Here is a 17,722-nt window from a genome sequence, read left to right on the forward strand (position 1 = left end):
GTTGAGAGCCACTAAGATAAAAGGAGTTGTATAATTAGAAAGACATTAGTATCATTAGTATATGTTTTGTTTTGCAAAGAAGGGAGACAGGAAAAAGACAAGCATGCCGTTCTCAAAAGAAACTTGTTCTTTTATAATTAAAGTATATGATATTCCCTTAGGGAAGTTTAGGACAATGGCTAGGAAGCAAGTAACGATGATGAACTTTTGAAAATAATCCTCTTTGGAAAATACTACTAGATAGGTTGAAAAATTTTCACTTTTGTGCAATATTCAGCTACACTATAGTGTTATAAGCATGGCCCTAGCGATGCTCTTTGCTTCTCAAAAGTTTGGAGCAAAATTTTCTGCATATCTAGGCCCGTATCTTGAGATTAACTGGACTGAATCTTCCCTGTGGCCTCCCTCCTGCTCCTTCACCCCAGCACCAGAAGCAGGTTACCCACAGATGATGTGTGGACCACCAGTGCTACCCCTACTGCACCTAGAGCAGGGAGGCTGCTGAACTGCAGGGACTCATATCACCCTGCATCCCACACTTTGGGATGTACTGTCCAGAGATGGACAAAATGTAACCCTTTGGTCTCCTTCCCACCATATGGTATCATCTGTGAAATGTTTCCATGCAACCCAGTACAGCTCTATCCTAGACAGAGAACCTGAGAGGGCAGGTCCTGAATCTCTGCTCCTGTAACATGGTGTATCTGAGTGGTAAAGTACAGCTCTGGAGCCCCTTGTATGATTTACACTTGTCTGAGCACAAATTGAACAACCACTATTCTACCTTCCCCACAATTGCTGAAAAAGCTCATCACAGTTTGCCTTGGCACCATCTTTTGACACCACTACCAGTAGGCCCTGCTATTTCCCAAATTAATAATATTGCTTCCCTCAAAGTTGAGCTCTGAAAAATTTCCCTGTGCTTTTCTGTTCAGGTCACATAAAATGTAGACCTGCGTAGATGTTATTAATATGCAAGATAAATATGCTGTGCCTGAGAAAACATAGTTGATTTATATGACATAAAGGCTGCTATTTTTATAAAATTATCTACCTTGAGAAGCAAGCTATTGGTAATAATTTTATTTTAAAAACAGCCTAGATACACAGAAGTAAGTAGGGAACAGACATTTATAGCAGGAGTTTGATTTGGGCTGGAAGTTGAAAGACAAGATAGAGAATTAGTGTTAATTTGGTAGTATTTTGGTACTATAGATGAACTAAAAACCAAAATGAAGTAAAATTGACTTAAAGTGAAAGAAAAATAAATTCTTTATATCAAAAATTAGAATAGAAATTTGATTGTGTGTAGGGTCAGTTGAAGATTGGACCGCATGTTCCTTTCCTGCCTCAGTTTATCACATTTACAAGAAATCTTCATGTTAGATAGCAGACTTATTTAATACTCACGTGGAAGAAATGCAGAGTTACAGCTGCCTGGATAAGTAACCTCTGATCTGGTGACTTTAATTCTAAATATGTACCTTCTACTTTCATATATCTTCCTCTTACCTTTTTTTTACCTTTTATCTTTTGAGATACCTTGAATTGTATGGACTTTACTGTGGTATGGGGTGAAGTTATTACAGAGTGATGTAGTGTTAATTTTTTATTTTTTTTTTTTTAATTAGGGTAATATTAAATGTGGTTGTCAGGACACTAGTGTAATACCAATAGAAAAGGGAGCCTCTTTCCTGTAAACCACATCAAAGTGATTAAAATATTTGAGGCAGAAGGGGAGGATAGAAATAGATCAGACACTTACGTTGAAAACGCATTATTCTGCTTTTCACATCGTATTCCTTTGCAGTTGCCAGGTTCATTTGTCTCATAGTAAAAGTACAGCTGGTTCAATCCATTTGCAAAAGCTAGCAGCACAAGGCAGTATATGAAGAGAAACTTCAAAATGTCCAGCAACATTCTTCCTAGAGATATCTGCAGAGGTCCCAGGTGAGAATTTGCAGTGAATAACGAGATCAAGCGCAGGGAGCTAAAGATGTTTGCGATTGCAAACAGGGCCTCAGCCACCAGGGTTGGATGCCACATGTCCCAGCTCTCCCGTGGAACTAACCCACTATACTGAAAACAAGCAGAAGGGAAGAAATTACTCCTCTATTTTTATGCATAAACAAATATGCCAGTTTCTTCATAAGCTGTTCAGTTAATTTGCAGATATTACAATAAATTTTTACAGTAACAAAAGCAAGTCTAAAAATTCTGACAGAACAAAAGGAACAGTTTTGAACACCTGCATTTTTAGAATTATAGAAACTTCCAGCTGTAATATCAGGTAAATGATTTCTTTGAAGAACAGTGCAGAGCTGACAATTATGGATAGAAACCCACAAAAAATTTGGCAAGTAGGAAGAAAGTATTCAATCAAGGAATAAGTATATCACTTAATCACTAATACTAGACCAATGATGAAAAAGCTGCTTATTAATGAACCATGGCAAACTGCTTGTGTGCCTCATTATCAAAAAGTCTGATCCCTGGAACTGTGACTCTTTCCTGTTCCAGCTCTACCAAAAATTTCTTGAAGATGAAAGATATTACTTTGAACTGAGGTTTAACTACTGTGGCAGACTCATTATTATTTATTTCATCTTAATAATCTGTTTTACGGAACATATCAGAGGACAGAATTTATGCTATGAAGCACTCTAAAAAGAAGGGAAAATATAATATAAAGCCCCTTTCAAAGAGAGACTATGGAGTAGTCTGTATTTACCTACTCTAGGCCACACAGATGCATCCTTCAAAGCTGCTGTGCATGCTCGCAGCAGTAAGGAAAGGGACTCTTTGTGTCACTGGGGCAAGATGAGACAACACAGGCACCACAGCATTTCAACACTACACTCATCCTCCAAAGAAGGTGACCACTCTCAGAGTGGTTCAAGACCACCTGAGGAACTTGAACATACATAAGTCTATGGGACCTGATGAGATGCATCCCAGAATCCTAAAGAAACTGGCTGATGTAGTTTCCAAGTCACTCTCCATGATATTTTAAAAGTCATGGCAGTCAGGCGAAGTCCCTAGTGACTGGAAAGAGCGAAATATTGCACCCATTTTTAAAAAGGGGAGAAAGGAAGACTCTGGGAACAACAAACCTGTCAGCCTCATCTCTGTGCCAGGGAAGGTCATGGAACAGATCCTCCTAGAACCTCTGCTAAGGAACCTGGAGGACAGGAAGGTGATTCAAGACAATCATCACAGTTTCACCAAGGGCAAGTTCTGCTTAACTAATGTAGTGGCCTTCTACAATGGAGTGCCTAGATCAGTGGACAAAGGAAGGGCTACAGATGTCATCTATCTTTTGTCCTTTGATGCTGTCCCCTGCAACATCCTTCTTTCTAAACTGGAGAGAGATGGATTTGGTGTGTGAACTTTTTGATGGATAAAGAACTGGCTGAATGGTTGCATCCGCAGAGAACTGCACAGCAGCTCCATGTCCAAATGGAGATCAGTGACAAGTAGCGTCCCTCAGGGATTTGTGTTGGGACCAGTACTGTTTAACATCTTTATCAATGACATAGACAGAGGGATTGAGGGCACTCTGCAGATGACACTAAGCTGAGTGGCGCAGTTGATGTGCCAAAAGGAGACAGCATGCCATTCAGAGGGACGTGAACAAGCTCAAGAAGTGGGCCAAGGAAATCACATGAGGTTTAACAAGACTAAGTGCAAAGTCCTGTACCAGGGTTGGGGCAGCCCCCAGTACCAATACAGGCTGGGGAATGAAGGGACTGTGAGGAGATGGAGTTGGAGTACTGGGAGATGAAAAGCTGGACATGAACCAGCATCATGTGTTCACAGCTCAGAAAGCCAACTGTGTTCTGGGCTACAAGAAGTACTGTCAGCAGGTCCAGGGAGGTGGTTCTGTCCCTCTCAACTCCACTCTGGTGAGAATAGAGGGACATCCTCTACTGCACACCTGCATCCAGCTTTGGCATCCTCAGTAAAGGAAAGACATGGGCCTGTTGGAGCAGGTCCAGATGAAAATGATCAGAAAGTTGGAGCACCTCTCTTCTGAGGAAAGGCTGAGAGAGTTGGGGTTGTTCAGCCTGAGAAAAGGCGTCTTTGGGGAGATCTTATTGCAGCCTTCCCTTCCTTTCCCTTGAAGCCTTCTTCAAGGGAGCTTATAGGAAAGATGGAGACAGACTTTTTAATTGGGTCTGTAGCAATAGGACATGGACTTATGGTTTTACACTGAAAAAGGGTAGATTCAGACCAGATGTAAGGAAGAAATTTTTTATGATGAGAGTGATGAAACACATAGGTTTCCCAGCAAGGTGATAGATGCCCCATCCCTGGACACATTCAAGGTCAGGTTGGATGGGGCTCTGAGCAGACTGATCTCATTGAAGATGTCCCTGCTTATTACAGAGGCACTGAACCACATGACCTTTAAAGGTCCCTTCCAACCCATTCTATTCTATGCATCTGTGATTCTAGGATTCAAATTGTAATGGGAACTGGACACTGTTGTGGACACTGATAGTTTGCGCAGTACTCCACCACACCAGGGTTTCTCTAAGTGACTGGTAGTGCATGTGCAACTGTCCCAGTGCCCAACAGCAATCCTTGGCACAATTTCATTTACTCATATACAAGCAACCATAGCAGCTGACAAGTCTGTGGATTTGTAGATGGGAACTGCAAAATAGGAGAACAGTTGATTAAAGAGTTAAGAATTATTCAGCCTCACATTTCATTACCAGTAATATTTGTTCTCTACAGAGCAGAGAGTTAAATCTAGACCCGCTGGAGTCATAGTTTGGTACTCTCTTCATTAGACTATCCTCTCCCTAATGATCATGCTGTAAAATCAAGTCTTACTGCATTTGGAATTAGAGCTTCAAGAGACATGCTCTTTTGCCTCATCCACTATTGCCCTTCAGTTCAGTTCTGATTGATTCAAGATCAGTGATGAAAAACAGGCAGAAGAAAACAGAATTTAGTTAACAGAGACAACAGCTAAGAGATAAAACACAAAGAAAAAGCAGAAGAAAATTTTTTCCATGTTTGTTGAGAAGAGAGAGCTGAAAATTTCTCAGTATGATTCCTATAATGTTTTTCTTTGAATAATATTATACAGCACAGTACCGCAGATTCTCATGGCACTTTACAACCCTCATAGCTGCAAACTTGCACTTATTAAATAACTAGGAACAACTGTTGGTACAAACAAAGATTAGGTGATGAACCTAAACCTGAGCATCTGAGTAGATGCTCAGATTAGGGAAAAGAACACTGGGTGTGCTGGGGGAATAAAGTAAAATAAAGAACATATTTGGAACTCAGAAGAAATGGGGGTTTTGGTAGACAATCAAAAGCATCAAACTGCAGACATATTTTAGGTGAAGGCAAGTAGTGGCAGATTCCAAGGAAGTTACAGAAGAGGGGGAGATAGGAAAAAACTAAGGAACCCTACTGAGAAAAACATGGGAGTACAGGAAACTGAATAAGTATAGCATAAGACATAGCAAGAGAGCAAGGATGAAGTTTAACAAATCAGATGTGGATAGCCTTATCTGTGCTCTCTGTCACCTAGTTTTACAGTCAGCAAAGAAAAATGAGAATTTCTAGAGTAGTAGGAAAGCGGATATCCCAAACAGGTCAGACGAGCTGCTCTTTTAAGTTTCTCATTTTCTCCTCATTGATGGTTGGGGAAGGGGAGAGGCTGCCTTACAGCTGTAGTCTGGCTAGATGTATCTAATGTCACATTTTCTAAAAGAAATGATGCTGAGGAGAAAGGTGAGAATAAAGAACTTTGTCTGTGATGTCCTGGATCAAGACACAAAACTTGTTTGTTAAAACATTCAAAAAATCAAATAACCTCCTATTTGTAAAAATGGAAATCAAAGGCATGACTATGTTACTTCAGTTTAACTGACTCTGCCTTTTTTGGGCCCAACTCCTTCCTGCATGTGTGGATACAATTCAAAAGGTGTCATGGTTGTAAGCAGAGAGTGATGGCTGTTATTTTAGTTTTGAAGAAACATTATGTAAGAGACTGGAAATACTTGGTGGAAAAAAAGCAAGAAGGATGAAGCCCTGAGAAATAAGTTTGGAAATTATCTGTGAAATATGTTAACTGTAAGAAGCCAGAAAGAAAATAATGAGGATAAGAGGGCTCTAGCAACAAAAACCTACTGATTTAACTAACTATAGTAGAGGGTGCTGAAAAGAAATCTAGAAATATCGAGAAAAAATCTAGAGAGCAAAGAAACTTCCATGTGAAAAGGAAGATAAAAAAGAGAAGCAAAAAGACAAGGTATACTAAAACCAGGAACAGTGATAATATAGAAAAAAAAAAGGAAAAAGAAGAAGAAAAACTGTATCTTAGGGTCAAACAAGCCAAAACATGCAAAATTGAAGTATTTGTTCTCTCACTCATGTTTGTTGATGTTCTTCTGTTCTATGTAGAATAAATAAATGGTTATTGTTCTAAGGAATGGAAAATGGTAAGAGTAAATATAGCAACACTGAGCTTGTTGTAAATCATGATGTTGATACTCTGCAGTCCTCTATTACTTTGTGACCCTGATGAATTTCTGTCCCCAGTTGAAATGCAAACACGACCTTTTGACATATAACAAAGCCAACCATCACTTAATGTGATTAAATAATACCTATTACTGGCTCATTGGTGGAAGGAAATTTACATGGCACATCAGTGGAAAATTAAGAAGAGCAAAAAACAAATGGAGCAGCATATAAACAGTAGAGTTTCAAGGCAAATATATTATGCTTTTGCGATGTCACCCACGGCACACAAGATAACAACTGATCCTTACTCAAAGGAATTCTAATGCAAATCTAATATCAGAACCACTTGTGAGAAAAAAGCTGAGTGATCACTGTTTTCACATTAAAACAAAAGACATGATCTGTAGATCTTACAAAAGCACCAAGAGAGATCAAAAAGACATGTAGATCAGGTTACTTGAATGTTTAATGGGCTGTTGGACCTTGGTCAAAGGTGAACGCCTTGTTTCTGATCACAAAAAGAAAAGTTACATAATATTAATTTCAGGAAAAGTATTTTAAATCCTTCTCTCAAAGGTCGTATGTAAATGTGAACTCTTCCTATTTTAAAATGTATGACCCAATCTTTGCAGTCATTATGCTGAATTTCAGAGCAGCAGTAGGAAGGGGGTAGGAGGCCTTGCAGAGAGCTTTAAAATGGTAACTACAGTGAAGAATTGAGTCCATTTCTCAGGGACAGAGGGGTGTTAATCATCCTATATAAATGGACATTTGGCCTATGAATCTGGTAAAATATCAGTCAAAACAATTTTATAATGCAAATATGTAAGAAGATGTTAGCTTTTGCAGAACTGGAGGCAGAGGAGATATATAATCTTATTTACTACTGAACAAAGTAGACCTGACACAGTGATCGTTACACCAGTAAATATTGAGACAAATAATGTACCTTTAGTTACTTTTCAGACTTCTTTCCCTAAATAGCAACATGTTTCTCTACTAGTTCTTCATGTCAAAGCTGAGACACATTATCAGTAATATGAACTTGCATGTAATTTCTAGCAGAATTGGAAAGAAACAGTACTAGGTCCAATGCTCAGGTTTAATAAATATTAAGATAAAGCAAGCAGGTTCTGTATAGAAGTTGGCACTGCACCTAACTTTACACATCAGTACATAATAAATTATCTTCCAAAACCATAAAAAGAACCATTTTTTCCTAAAGCATCATGATTTCTATCCATAGCCCTCCATCAAAACAAATGTGTTGCTTAAAATTTGTCATCTTGTACTTTCAAAAACTGTCGGACAATGCATTATTTATTGTGACATTTTTATGGAGAATAAAGCATTTTCAGTGGACATACTGGATAATTTAGTAAGACCTCACATGTTGATACACAGAGACAAAAAGCATAGCCCTTTAAAAATTATGTGATGTACTCATTTTATTTGAATACTGGCAATGAAACTGATAACTTTATCTTAGCAATCCTCTCACCCTGAAATTAAATGCTTTGGTGTATTTTACACTATCCCATCAGCTGCTGTAAATATCCATCTACTCAACTACAGCATTAGTCAGAGAGACTTAAATAGGCAATAAACATTACGTTTTACTCCGGGAATACTTATCACAGAGGAGAGTAGCATGAGGGCACTCGTAATTTTATTCAAGGGAGCTAGTCAAAATGTTTTCTCAGATGGCTTGAGCTGAATCAATAAATACAGAAAAGCTGTAACTTAGGAAAACCTATCTTGCAAGGCTTAAGAAAAGAAAATTAAAGCTTTACATCAAAACATACTGGTTACATTTGGCATCCTCTCAATCTCATCTGGCATACCGGTAATGAATTCTGTTGTAGGTATGTGAAGGAAATGTGGCTGGGTATTAAATCACACTTGTATTACTCTGTTCATTATATCATCATGTGTTTCAGTTGACTACCAAAACTGAGGCTTTTTAAAGGAACAAAAAGGTTTTTAGATACAACACTGAACATGTAGTAAAAAAATAATAGCTGCAGCACCAAAGAGTGCTTTATGCACCGTGTTGATTATCATCGACATGTAAGCACCAATTTGGAGAGTAATGGATGCATAGACACTGTTACCTTGGAATGTGATTACCGTAAGCAGAAGCTGTCTAGGAGATGAAAGGATTATAATGTCTTCTAATTAATATTATTCTAAAGTAAATAACTGGTCAACTCCAATACTTTGGAAACATCTGTTTTCAATGAACTGTTCACTTTGTTACATGGGAAAGTGAAATGACTGTTTATCTTCCAGTCACTTTATAAGGCATCCTTGTGTATAAAAAGGTATTTCATTAGCTTTAAATGACAGCTTTCCACATTTTGGAACACCTTCCTCTTTCAGGCAACAGCTCCAAATTTCTTTGAGTGAGACTTCCAAAGGTTTGCAGTCAGAGATCCAGCATGTCAGAAACCTTTTGTCAAAGGAGAAGTCTGGTGTGTCAACATATCCCAGGTATTTGCTCATCCTTGCTCCTGACTGGCTGACATATGGACCTTTGTGAACAGACACAAGTTTTGCATGGTGTGTAAATCTGTCTTAGGGGCAATAATTTCTTACCGAAAAATAATGAAATATTAACACAAAACATAATTGTATGCAAACATTATAAAACATTATTATTAATTTTCCTTTTACAAGAAAATAACAGTATGACAGTTCATGACAAAATAACAAAAGATTGCATGAGCCAAGAAGAAAAAAGCATAAAATCCAATGTTTTCTTTGCTTTTATACTCTTTTAGCTTCTTGTCATTGCTGCAGAGGATTCAATGAGCACATCATACATCTCTTGCATTGCTAAACCTGGGCAACTCCAAATACAGAGGAAAGACTGAAGAAGCCTCATTTCATTTATTTTAAAAATTTTGCTAATTTAAAAAAAAAAGTTTACCTTTGAAAATGCAACAATTTTCAAAGAGATTGTTGCTAAGTACAGGGAGTTCATTACAAAATCCATGAGGTTCCACCAATCATGAATGTAGTCCTGTAGTCCACCATCCCACATCTGTTTAATTTCACCCCAGATAAAACCTGTAAATAGAACACAATTCATTAAGCATGAATATTAAATAAAAAAGGCTGTGACTATTCTAGACACATATTTATATATCTAGACACTACAGATTGATTCTCCTTACATCAAGTATAAAGGGTAGGTAGATAAGTGCTCTAAAACCTAAACAAATAACCCTCCCCCCCAAAAAAAAACCCAAAAAAACCAACACACCAAAAAACTCCAACCAACCAAAAAAACCCCCAAAACAAACATAACCAAAAACTTCTACTTGTACAAGAGCAATTTCTTTGGCTTTCTTCAATCTCTTTTGTCACGGTATCTTAGAAAGTATAAAAAGGGTCTTAAAACCTGTCACCAGTGCCAACTCAGTTCTTGGCAACCAATGTAAAATAATTCAAATTAGAAAATTTATGACTGCAGGAGTCAATCCAACACATTAATTTATTTTGATTGAAACCCACACAATAAGGAAGAGAATTTCTATTGTTATTCTTAATCCTGAACTAAAGTCTTGCTTTTCCATATGAAAGAGTAGTGTCTTCAGCAGGATGTTTTTTATTGATACCTTCCTTTGGGACATGAAGGAATGGAAACTGTTTTCCAGGTGAGCAGAGCACACATTGTGCTAGACACAGTGAAACAGAAATATTCAATCCCAATGGGAAATCTTGCAAGTTGTTTGACATGAACTTGGTTTAACAGCTTCAGAGACAACTGTGTGCAGAATCTTTAATGCTATAAACATTAAAACCTCTCTGAAGAAGATACTCCACATTATTGTATAATATGGTGCTGTGGTTTAAGCCCAGCCAGCAACCAAGGCCCATGCAGCCACTCGTTCACTCCCCACCAGTCAGATCAGGGAGAGAAACAGGAGGGTAAAAGCTAGATAACTCATGGGTTGAGAGAAAGATAGTTTAATAGGGAAAGCAAAAGCCACACACACATGAAAAGCAAAACAAGGAATTAATTCACTGCTTTCCATGGGCAGGCAGGTGTTCAGCCATTACCAGGAAAGCAGGGACCCATCACACATAGCAGTTACTTTGGAAAACAAACACCACCACTCCAAACCTTCCCTTCCTTTTTCTTCCCCCCAGTACATCATACTGAGCATGATGTCATATGGTATGGAATATTCCTTTGGTTAGTTTGGGTAACCTGTCCTGGCTGTGTCTCCTTCCAACCTCCCATGCATCCCCAGTCTCCTTGTCAGCGTGGCAGTATGAAAAGCAGAAAAGACCTTGGCTCTGTGTAAGTACTGCTCAGCAATAACAAAAGCATCTCCACATTATCAACCCTGCACTCAATACAAATCCAAAACACAGACCCATACTAGCCACTGTGAAGGAAATTAACTCTACCCCGGCTGAAATCAGTACATATGGTAATAAAACAACATGGAACATTTAGATGCATTTTTCATATTATTGTCTACAGAGATTTTTTTTAAGAACAATATCATTACAGTTTTTAATTTTTCACAGTTAATTATTTTCTTATAGGAATTTCTTACTTTCATGTTTATTAGAGGGACAAATAAGGCCAGTCTCTCACATTGATGTTGAGATACAGTTAATTCAACATGGTTTTTCTACACTTGCTTATCATATGTTCTTTTAGAAAATTTTGAGCAGATTTTGTGCAGGAGCCTATAGAGTTCTATATCTCCTTAGTCTGAGCTTAATTGTCCTTGGACCTTAACATTTTGTCTTAATGGTGTTCTAGCTGACTGGATGGAAAACTTCGGATTTTTTCGCAAACATGATCCTGAAGAAGTGATACCTGATCTATTCTTGTTTGTGCCAGGTAGGTTTTTTGAGTTATTACAATTTAACTTGGTAGTGGTTTGGCTTGACCTTTCTGTCTCCTGACTGCTTTCTAAAAGAAAAGTTCCCTTCCTCACCAACTTCTGCCCTCAAACCTCTGACACATGGTCCCATCTTGTTTCTGTTTGTCATCACAGTAACCACAAAGCCTCAGGAGTATCTCAGTCATCTGACTGATCCAGTAACTTTTATCTTCATAGGATTCATTTTCAGCCATGCCACATCACCATTTCAGCATTCTGCAGAGCTGGGGCAACACATTCTGTGAAAGGACCATGCTGGGAACATGTGGACAGAAAAGTGGGATATACAAATTTTACTGTCTACAATAGCCTAGACAGGTTGATTGCAACTCTAGCTTTAGTTTAGCAGATAAAACTAATACACAAAATATAGCACTGTTATGAAGCTAACACTTATTTTCAAGCTGCAATCATGATGCGTCACAGTGAGAAAACAGATGAACATGATTGCATGGCAGGAGTCAATATCCACTGTATAATGCTACATTGCTGCTGTTAACTGCCCAAGTGCCATCACAAAGGGAACACACCTTCCCAGGGCTACTAGGCAGGCTCCTATATGTCTGCCCGTTTCAGCCTCTGAAATGACTTAACCACTTACTCTTCAAAGACCTGGTCACTCATGACTCATGTATGTTAAGTATGAACATGGTGACAGCAGCTCTAGCTCCTCCTTCTCTCCACAGTCCCCTCCAACCTTCACCATGCAGGCCATGAACTTACGAATGTCCCTGCTTGCACTTCTACTACCTTTCAGGTATAACATGTTAAGCATTGTTAGGTCATAAAAGCAGCTGTTTTGTGGGCTGCAATATATCCTTCACATTTCAGACACTGCTCTAAATCACCCCTGCCTCACCTGCAGAATAGCACATACAAATCACTGTTCTGCTCAGGAGGAGACCTGGCTCAAGGCTCAGAGGAGATCTGGAGTTGAAGGCTGTCTAATACAGATATAGCCCCTAAGTTTCAGTGTTAGAAAACAGTGCCTTGCTCTTTTTCATTTAATAAATACAGATGTAATTGCAGGATCTTTACACTGAGAAGACTGCTATGGCATAAAAAGCAGACAGTTGGATTGATAGAAGATCCCCAAATAAAAAGGCTTTGGAGAAATCAATATACACATAGAATTAAATGTTTTTTTTCGTAACTCAACAGAGTTAAGAATTCTCTTTAAAATACTCTTTAAAAACAGAGCATAAATAGATTGTGATGAATAATAGGATGAATGCTTAAACAAGAGGCTCTAGGTTCATTAAAGTCTTTTGCCAAGATATTCCATGGTTCACAACCAGTCAAAGACATAAACTTACACAGACCGCAACAGGGCTGTTCTGTGTAAGATTGTTGCTCAGCATCATATGCTCTGACAGCACTGCCTAAAATATAATAGGATTATGTAGAGATTGAAAAAGAAATGCTGACTAACACTGCTGCATTTGATCTGTTTTGTGAGTGAAAACTGTTTTCGCAAGCACTTCCTGGGCCTCAGAAAATGAAATGTAATTGTAAAGCGGACATTAACAGAGAAATACAGACCTATTATAGAATAGTGGAAGAGAGTACATGGCTGTTGTAAATTTGAACATTTTGAATTAGAAATACAACTAATCCAAGCTACCAGCAATTTTGAAGTAATTTGTCAGCTGAAAGTTCTGAATATACTTTGACATCGTAAAGGTGGTGGTTCTAATTTTTTCTTAGTTCAAGACAACTTTTATATTCATCCTGATGCAGGGCTTGTTCTTTCCAAACAAACATCAATGTAAAACCAAAAATCCCACATTTTGGTTGTAATGGAGATGTGATAGCTTAATCTTCTTGTCAGCCAAAGCATCTAAGTGCACGCTCCATATGTAAATGTACTTACTGAGATCTTATGTGACTCCAGAGAATTTGAAGCTAGGCTGATGGATGGATCCTATGTTTGTGACAGACACACAGTCCATGTACGCACAGCAGAGCTTCCCAGACATGAATTTTTGAATGAAAATCTTGGTACAAAGTCCTAAGATTGACTGCCCAAATTCACAGCTCCAGGGCAGTCTCACCATGAAAGCTGTGATCAGCCTTTGCAGCTACCAGGTCTCTATGGCTAGGTATCCTTAGGGGTGCTTAACTGGAGAATTGAATGCTGGGAGAACTGGGATCTCTGGACTTCTGTAAAGCCTCCCAAGTGTACCTGAAGGGCTATTCTAGAAAAGTGTACTCTGAAATCTCAGTGCCTTTATGCAAAGCTGATGACTTCCCTGAGGCCCGGTGAGCTTACACGATGAAGCTATTCTGAGCCACAAACCTCAGGGATTTCCAGTCGTGCTGTTTAGGTTTGATTTATGGTCACATAGGCAGAGGTCTTGAAATCTCGTAGATCATAACTGTATCTTTTTGCAAGAAGGAAGGGTCTGGGGGGAAGAAGTCAGTCAACTCTTATCTTCACCCAGTGACACAATATGCCAGTTTTGTTCTGTTATATTAATTGGGAGAATCAGGAAAAAACTAGGAAAATCTATGTATTTTTTTAAAAAAAGAAAAATAAATCCAGAGATCAGAGCAGCATTATCTCTGACCTTGCACACTTTCATTTTCTATTTAGAAGATTTATGGATAGCTGGATCGTACCTGACTTTATTCTGTAAGGAGACTTTAGGGCAATTCCAAAACATGACCTGACATAAGAGAAGACATGCAGTGGCAAGACTGTCTAATAGAGGCACTGTTACAGGTAGGAAAGACATCTAGAGTCCAGGCACTGCCTGCTTATTAATGTGTCAAAGCAGCAACGTTATCACATGCTGTTAGAACTCATGTCAGAGCTATGTATTCAGCAACAAGAAAGGTGATGTCTCAACAAAACAGAGGGGACATAACCAGCTTGCACGCAGGTACTGGGGTAAAAGAAGGAGGAACAAGCCAAATACAAGGTATAGATCTAAAAGCAATAGTCTTTTAGACAGTCAGGTTGGGGACAATTCATTGCCCAAAGCCCTCTTTACCTCTCTGGGAGGAAACAAGCATCTCCAAGGCAAGAATCCTGTTATCTGCAGGTGGGTCAATCTTCCCACTGACTGAAAAGGGAGCTATGAGGATCAGGCTGAATTAAAAGAGATGTCTAACTTCCAGGTGCCTCTATTTAGCTGAAATAATCCCACTCAGAGCAGATTTCACTATTTTAGCTGGATACTTTTTGATATCTGTCTCTTTGCTCCAACTGTGTCTTTCCTATCTCAGCACATCAGCTGGATGTCACACCTGCCTCTTAGACCCTCATCTATCCATTCCATGCTGTTATCATTTACTGCCACTTGCGAGGAAATTATCGACATTATGCAGCTCTTCCACCTCATTAATCAAGGACCTAAATTGAAAAGTTGAGGGTGAGACTTTCAAACACTTGCTGCATTGTTTATAACTAGATATTGTAGCAGTAAAAGAGAAATAACAGCATGAATATTTTGAAACAGACTGAGATGACAGAAACAAATTTCATTAAATGCCCCATGGTTTTAATGGGATGAAATAGACATAAATTCAGGGCAGGAATCCCATAGACCACATGAGGCCTTCGGAATGACAGACACCATGGAGAGGTTTTGTAAAGCACTGTGATACATGCAAACTGATCAATGCAACCATTTGATTGAAGTTCAGTTTGCCTAAAGAAAGGAACTAAAATATATCAGAAAAAAATGAAATCTGTGTGCTAAGTATTTGCTAAGTATTTTTTTTTGCAGTAAACATTTTGAAACATTAATGAAAAAAGTTCTTTCTTCTAAAAAAAACACTACATATTGTAAAATTAAATTTTATTTAATGTAAAAAAAATGTATAGAAATTAAAATCCTTCTTACTGAAGAACAAAGGGCATTTAAATAAGAATGCTCTTAGAAAAATAACATCTTTAATTATAATTATAACACTTTAAAAAAATTCTTAGGAATTGAGTAGTAGGTATCACATATTACATATGATTAATGTGTAGAAACGTCAATACATATACACTAATAAGACTAGCTTTTATTTCAGATATTTATCTAGAGATTTTGGGTTTGAAGCTGTATTTCCAGCTGTTTGGATAATAAACACTGACATGTCTTTTCAAAAATATGGACCTGCTTTTCTTCTCATAAATTAAGGATCCGTTGGCAAACCTTGTAACTTTGAGCATGGGTAGCAGCTCAACACTTTCACAAAAGTTCTCTGTCTCTTTGGATAAAGCCTTGGGTTAGACACAATATTTTTTTGTGCTGGTAGATAACTTTCAGATGGAAAATATTTTGAATCTATCCAGTTTGATCCATTATAGCATTATAGCTACCCAGACCTGTAATTTTACTCTTAAGGAACACATTTCAGTTTCAGGGAAAAGATACAAATGACAAATAACTTCCCAATGAAATCCATTTAAAGGTGGTTTAAGTTCTAAGACAAAAATATTTAGATACACCCTGTCTAAATTCCTATCTTGTACTGAAACCTGAGCAAATGAAGAAAACAATTTTCCAGCAACTGTGGCATTTCACAAAAATTTATGCCATCTCCACAACACTGCCTTTTGTTGTTTATAATTATAATTATGGTTAAAGTCTGTGAATAATAACATCAAAATTTGCCAGAGAAAGATATGAAAGCCAGTATCCTGAACTATTTTTGGTTTCCAAAAGATTTGTGGATCCCTAGCTAATTTTGGCCTTACCTTTCCCACAAAAGGTTGGTTGCTCTGTGCTATTTTTGTTCCTCACCATTAAGTGATGGGAAGCAAGGGGTTCCTCAAGGTCAATCTCTGCGTGCCAAGATCAACAACAACCTTTCAGTATGTTTCTTAGAGAACATATTTTTACTGGGCTGTGAAATCATTTAACTGACAAAATTAACTTTGCCCTACTATGTAGTATAGAGTTTTTCACAGTTACAAGAAGCGAGACAAGCTGCTAATGATCTAAAGCTCTCTGAAGACAAAGAAAGTAATTCCAGGGAATTCAGTGAGAATTGATGAGGCTTGAAATAGCTCTTCTGCTTTACACCTGGACTGATGAACTGATCTCTGCTGAAGGTATATGAAGGTAACAGAGGAGTGGAGAGGCATCCTGGTATAATTCAGGGGCTCCCAATCTCTGTGGGATATTTTGTCAATAGAGTACACCTATTTCAAGAGAACATGCACAAAATCAAACACAAGCCTTCTGCTTTTCCCTGCAGAAATGGCTGTTTGTGAGGGGAACAACCGTGCACAGTGTCTGGGTCCTGCGTCAGGACAGGCAAAGAGGCACCAAAGAGGCCAGAGGCACCATTTATGTCTGATCTCTCTTTCCAGGAAAGTTATACTCATATATTTATAAATATTTTTTAAATTTAGGACTGATTTTCAGTGGAATAACAAAAAATGCACATGGCTACCCATATTTAACTGGAGATCGTGGCACCACTGAAAGTGCTTCCCAAAGAAAAAGTGTTCTGGCTTTTTTTTCATCATCAAAACAAAACATTTTTCCTTTTCCCTCCATTTCGGAAATGGCAAGACCATTCTAGATCAAATCATAAAGTACAAAAAGCCACATATCAGCCAACATCACCAACAGCCAAAGAATAAAATAAATCTATACATATCATCCTCTACATCTGTTCCCTGGCATGTGTCAATTAATACTAACTATTTAATTTTTTACACAAGACTTTCTTGACCAAATTTAGAAGATGATGCAGAAGGTACTCGGCACCCTTATGATCAATTATTCTGAAGTGTCTTGCTGTGCCATAGGTCTGCATGTACATTGTGCTAAATACTAACAAGAATGTACACTCATATATCCCACCAGCAGTTTGCTAACCACAAATGTCTGCAGTTTGCACAGTTCCCAAACATCCACATTCTCTATAGATTCACATACTCCAATAGCATAAACCATTCTGACAGAAAGGATGGGGAATGCATTGTTCAAGAGACCCAGTAAGGCTGCATTCCTGCTCCAAGCAGTCTTCTGAACAATGTAAATACAATGAACATTTAAGTATTCCCATAAAAGAGCAAAAAACTCACCAAACAAATTTGCCTAGAAAATGTTCTCTTTGCTGCAGCCACCCTGATCAGCTGGAAGGGAACTTTTTAAACACAACTACTGAACACTAAGTTTGTCTGGTTGATGGCTTTCTCCTCTGAATTTTGTATCACTCTCTGGTGAACCAAATGCTCACTGCAAGGACGTTTAGTACTGCTAGGTTTGAGGCCATGGTTTAGGGCAGAAGAACAAGGTATGAAAAGTCTACAGGAATCAATATGATCCTTATGTGAGCTGCAGTTAAGGCACACAGAGGATAAA

At 38.2% G+C, this 17,722-nt stretch overlaps 1 protein-coding gene across 3 annotated transcripts in view; it reads right to left on the minus strand.

Annotated features, from left to right (window-relative positions):
* TRPC4 (transient receptor potential cation channel subfamily C member 4) overlaps positions 1-17,722 on the minus strand; it is a 128,812-nt gene that overhangs the window by 13,791 nt on the left and 97,299 nt on the right. For all 3 annotated transcript variants that reach the window (XM_032679990.1, XM_032679991.1, XM_032679992.1), the window contains 2 exons: positions 9,428-9,567; positions 1,766-2,079 (listed from right to left, as the gene is read on the minus strand). In XM_032679990.1, the coding sequence (XP_032535881.1) occupies positions 1,766-2,079; positions 9,428-9,567 (454 nt within the window). The remainder of the gene's footprint in view (positions 1-1,765; positions 2,080-9,427; positions 9,568-17,722) is intronic.

The sequence above is a fragment of the Chiroxiphia lanceolata genome, chromosome 2, assembly GCF_009829145.1.
Source record: "Chiroxiphia lanceolata isolate bChiLan1 chromosome 2, bChiLan1.pri, whole genome shotgun sequence".
In the NCBI taxonomy this organism is placed as follows: Eukaryota; Metazoa; Chordata; class Aves; order Passeriformes; family Pipridae; genus Chiroxiphia; species Chiroxiphia lanceolata.